We start from the raw sequence: 5,414 nt of genomic DNA on the forward strand, positions 1-5,414 counted from the left end.
ACATAGGTTGTCCAGTCATTGACGTTAGCTCTTTCTAAGGGACTCAAGTAGGTGTCTCGCCCCTCACCTGAGGAAGGAAACAGTTCCAGTTTCCGAAATGTTGTCTTCTCTAGTTTTTTAGAATACCGGACGATGGATAAAGTTCAAAACTAAGTGATTTCCAAACTTCATTTGTTTCTTTCAAAGAGCCTGCCTTCGCATCTTATCACGAGTCTCACAGACTCAGCCCTTGTCCTCAATGAATTTTGATACTTGGAACTCTACTTATCATTTTGGATTTCATTACTATATCCTATTTTTTTTACATCATTTTCAGTATTATCCTCCTATATACCACTATTTCATCAATATTATTTCCTTAGTTGTGTTTCAGATCGAAATTCGGTATGCATTTCTCATATCCCCACTTAAGCTTCTTGTCCAACTATCTTACACTCATTTCACTTCATCACAATATCATAAGTTGTTGAAGAGTAACAATTATTAATTTCCTCTTCATGAGTGTTCCTTCAACCTCCTGCCATTTGCTGTCTCTTTGCTCGTGCATGTATTTTGTAAGTGTGAATGACCCGCTTGTTGCAGGATGAGTTCTGCAGGGGACGTGGGGTCTCCTCAGCAGTCCCCTTCCCAAGAAGCGGTGCCCTCCTTGGGAAGCAAGCCTCGACTCCAGTCTCCGCTGGATTACCGCAATGGGGATCTGGTGTCACGGCTGTTGGCTGCAACGCCGCCATATCTGTACAACATGCCACTCGTCCCACACAGTTTTTTCTTCAGCGAGATGCTGCGTAGCTTCGTGCAGGCCAAGGCGGAGGGCAACGGCAGCCAGGGAACAGCCGTGCGCGGTCCCACTGCAGCTCAGCAACGTCGTAGCAGGAAGCGTTCCTGGAGAGAAGCCAGCACGGATAGGACGAAACTTTCCTCCGTGCTAGGGCCAACACTTGACAAGCCTCTGGAACTAACGACAACCTCTAGAGGGCAGCAACCGCCACCTGCTCCACCACTTCCGAATCCTCAGGAGGAGAAACCTCCTGTCCCTTCATCGTCACCTCCCACTCTCCCACCGCCCCCACCCCCGTTGCTCCTTCCACCGTGTGGACTGCTTCCACTGCCATCCCCAGACCCAGCACTACCTACAGACATGTTACTCCCGCCTCCTCCTCCATTGTGGTATCCCCCGCTGTACCCACTCCCCCCACAGCCCCCATATGGAATTGACCCTTTACATTTCTTCATAGATCTCCGTGTATCGGGACATATATGGGACCGAAAGTTGGGGAAAGACACGTCACCATCTGGTGAGCAGTTAAGTCACCCAAGTGGAGTAGTCGTTCCGGACGAGAAGCCTCTACAGAGGTCACCGTCGGTCAGTAGCTCCAGTGGTCCTTCATCCTCATCATCTTCGTTGGTGAAACAGAGTAAGCACTGCTCAGCCTTCAGTGTGCCACAACCCAGAGGACACCAGTCCCCGGGTGTGGAATGTAGGAACAGGCGCGAATCGGGATCCTGCACCACCAACTACGTGATGCATAACCTGACACGCATCTACCAGGACGTGAGGAAAAATCAACAGCGACACGGCGAGGATCAGGACGACGACAAGTCCTCCTCGACAGAAGGACAGGAAGGTGAGGACAAGCCTCGGTGTAAGGACCTGAGAGCCCTCATCGGATTAGAGCTGGTCGTAGACTATGTGAAGCAAGAAGGTGGACCGAAAACATCGCGTCGTAGTGAAAGCCCCAGCGAGGCGTCAGGTAGCGAGAGCACTGTGGACGTCGTGGGACACGACAAGCTCCAAACGACAACCCCTCCAGCCGTCGAACACGACGTCATGAGACAGCTGTAAATTTCATCCGCCTTCCTCAATAAGGAATTCCTGGAACGTCAGCTACTCTACAAACCTTTGGGTTGTTGTCCTTGTAAAGAACTCCAAATGAAACAAAAACTTGCACTTTTCAATTATCTGTGTGAGTTACGGATGCTTGATACCCCAGTAAACTCAGGGAAGGATTTACGAAAGACTTTCATTGCTTATATTTATTTATTTATTTAATGTTGCTCATTTTGTTACGTTCCCTTCAACAATTCCGAAATCACTTCTCATGCAACATATTCGATGAACGAGCTATACGTTTTGGAAATATTTTAATAGAACCCAATTAAACGTAAACGTATCAGTAAACATTGATGTGGGAGCAGAATATGCACTTTGCCTTCTCCAGCCCGGTGAAATCTGTCATTTTGTTTCCACTACCAATTAGTTAGCGCAGGGAAGTCTTGCGAGTTATTAAGTAAGTTTATGACTGTTTTATATTATAAAATCTGTAATTAATTATCAGTGTGATGATTATGTTCATCGTTATTGCTTATATTATTATTATTTGTTTTGTTTTGTTATTGTTCTTTTGTATTTGTGCTGATTCTGTAATTTATCTAAGGCTGCTGAAATCAACACGTAAATAAAATATAATTTAATTTAATTTAATTGCTAAATGCAGAAGAGATTTTAAATGGCGTAAAGTCCATCTACTTTACAAAAAACGGCTACTACACATCTAAGTAGCCTTACAGAAGAAAGTCCTCTGTAAGCATGCTTGAAATTCCCATCGACATGCTGGTACCGGGAACATATTGAATCAACTTACTTCATAATGATAATGTAATGGTTTACGTCATTAACTTACAGTAGTACTTTCTCGTACCCTTATTAGAGTGTAGTTAAAAATTTTCAGCTAGCCCATAAAAATTTTCTATAATTTCAGTCAGTGTAAATCGTCTTCTGTGTCTTCTCGAATATCAAGCATCCATCCTGCATGGCTGTCCCGCTACAGGCGGCCTTTTTTGTTTATTGTGACGTATCAGAACAAGCAACAGTGGGCATCTTTTCATGTAATACTGTGCTCAAACATTTCACATGAATGTCAAGGAAGCGATAAGTCGTGTCGAACACTGCCCAATCTGATACATTAACAAGAAATTATGTGTGATGATTTTCCATTCGTTGTTTCGCAAGTACTGCAATATCGCAAAGAAGGAAACAACATTACCGTCGATGCTGAAACTTAGAAAAGAAGACTTGACGATTAGCATGGTTCCCAAGACGCTGTGAAAACAATGAACAGACTCTGGCTTGAATTGCTATGAGCAAGAAACTGATCTCTGGCAGTAAACAGTGTTAATATAGTGTTAGTTCTCAGCACTTCGGAGAATGTCTTCTCCAGTATCAGGGAATAATGAAATTGTGGAGACAGTCTCCGGAGCGAGGGATGCTAAATCCCTACAGACACAACTGAACACCACAGAAGACCTTACTGGATACTTTAACTGTGTTAGCTTCAAGTAATATATCGAATTGTAAGGCACACGTAAAATCCCTTTACTCCAGGAAGAATGTAAAAATGTAGTGTTCGTCCTCCTCTAAAATATCCACTCTGTTTAGATGCTCTTTTACAACATCTGAGCACGTTTCTTTTAACCTTTTAAAGCCCAGTGGTTACTATATGTACCACTAAGTTTAGCGTATCAAAAATCTTAATTCTGCCAAGAGAATGTATTTGTGTGCTTCGTATGGTTCTCACAATAAACAGATACTGTTTTCTTAAGCAGAATTAACTAGTTGATCTCCGAATTGGAGACGTAATATGTTCTGTAAGTTAAGAAATTAATTTTTATATATTATTTTGAATAATTCAGTTTTCAAAAGCACGACCGTTTACTGGTAAATACTTACAGAGATCAATGTACTCATTTAATTACATTTTAAAATTGGCTACCAAACTTTGAGGCCTTTTGGGTACGGATTGCTGCATCCTATACATGTATTGCTTTTATCTGACATGTGTCCTTTATAGGGGACTGAGACTGGAGGAGATTCAATTCAAACCGCCCCAGATATGTCACGTGACGCGGCCGCGCCATAGCTCAAGCGGTTAGTCGCTGGCTTCCCACCGCGGCGGCCCGAGTTCGATCCCGGGTCTGGTCAAGTGGGATTTGTGGTGGACAAAGTGGCGCTGTGGCAGGTTTTCTCCGAGTACTTCGGTTTCCACTGCCAATCTTCATTCCACCAAATTCTCTACCATCATTATCACCCGGGGCAGGCTACAATAGGCCAGTCAGTGGCCGCCGTGCCGAGTGGACCCAGTTGGACTCCACCCTCCACTAAGCGAAAATTGTCACGTGACTGAACAGGAGAAGCTGTTTCCTGGTCTAAAAACTGTTCACTTGAAGACGTTTAAATGAATATCCATATTAATCTTTCTTAGGGGAACGTCAAGTGTGGAATAATAATTTATATTTGACGAAAAGCATTTCGGTTATTTTCAAGCCATAAACATGTCATAATTTTAATACTTAAAGCCTTTTAAAATCGTCATCACTGCAGTCATGAGACTGCCCACGATGCCACAATTGCTATAATACTGAGTACATAATATTCGAACGTTTCCTGGGAAGATATACCTGTCCATTTGGTTACATTTTCATTCAATTTAAAGCTTTCCCCTGAACTACGTAACTCATAAGTATCCATAAATATATTGAAGTCATTACCTTTAAGCTTCATGTTACCGAATTTAAACCGTATTATCATCTCTTCAAAAGTGACAACAATTTATGAGGCTCATGTGATACAATGGGCGGATGGTGGCCTCTGTTTAAGTAGGTATCTCAGAGAGTGCTGGAGCAAACTTACATCCCACTGTTCTTAACTGGTAGGTTTATTTAAGATAACTTAGTTGAAGAGCTAAAATATTTTCCTAGACGAATGAGCACTGCTTGGGAACATCAAAAACCGGTGAAAAAGAATAGAGTCCCCCATAAATGTAACGTTTCTCTTCTCTGTCATTTCTTCAGCCTTTAAATTGTTCATGAAATTAAATTATTAGTAAATATTTACCAAACTAATAATTCTGTGTGACGTAAAATTATATTTCTGGAAGGATTAAATCAATGTATTTCATTCTCTGCCATTGTAAATTTCCTAATGTAAAAGTCGCCTGCTTTGGAATTCGCCCATTTAGGTCACAACATATCACAGTCCCGAAGGACAGGAGATCACAAATCCTCTGATAGCAAACGGGAACTCGGAAGTATTCAGGGCGGGCTCTTAGAAAATGAGGCTCCCTGGGCAAGGGAGAAGTGCACGCTCACATGCAAGGACATTTGATGGACCCCCCCCCCTCACACATACACAACGTAACTCTAACAGAAACTGTCATCATATAGGCATATTTTTCTTTCAGCCATGTTTCGGATTGTAAAGATGGGGTTTAAAAATATGTGTAACTGGAAACAGTAAGTAATTACGTTCGATTGCCTCTAATTGCCCCCTGACCGCATATGTGTTTCCGTCAGTATTTGGCAATAGTTTATGGATCCACGGTAAAATGTGTATGAGGCTGATATACCCATAGTTCCAC

General features: G+C 42.5%; 1 protein-coding gene across 1 annotated transcript in view; it reads left to right on the plus strand.

Annotated features, from left to right (window-relative positions):
- Window positions 1-3,907, plus strand: part of LOC111869893 (protein shank) — a 143,021-nt gene extending 139,114 nt beyond the window's left edge. Inside the window, exon 3 of the mRNA XM_023861755.2 lies at window positions 583-3,907. Within this exon, the coding sequence (XP_023717523.1) occupies window positions 584-1,843 (1,260 nt within the window). The 5' untranslated portion in view covers window position 583 and the 3' untranslated portion in view covers window positions 1,844-3,907. The remainder of the gene's footprint in view (window positions 1-582) is intronic.
- Window positions 3,908-5,414: the final 1,507 nt, after the last annotated feature.

Source organism: Cryptotermes secundus, unplaced genomic scaffold (genome assembly GCF_002891405.2).
Source record: "Cryptotermes secundus unplaced genomic scaffold, Csec_1.0 scaffold653, whole genome shotgun sequence".
In the NCBI taxonomy this organism is placed as follows: domain Eukaryota; kingdom Metazoa; phylum Arthropoda; class Insecta; order Blattodea; family Kalotermitidae; genus Cryptotermes; species Cryptotermes secundus.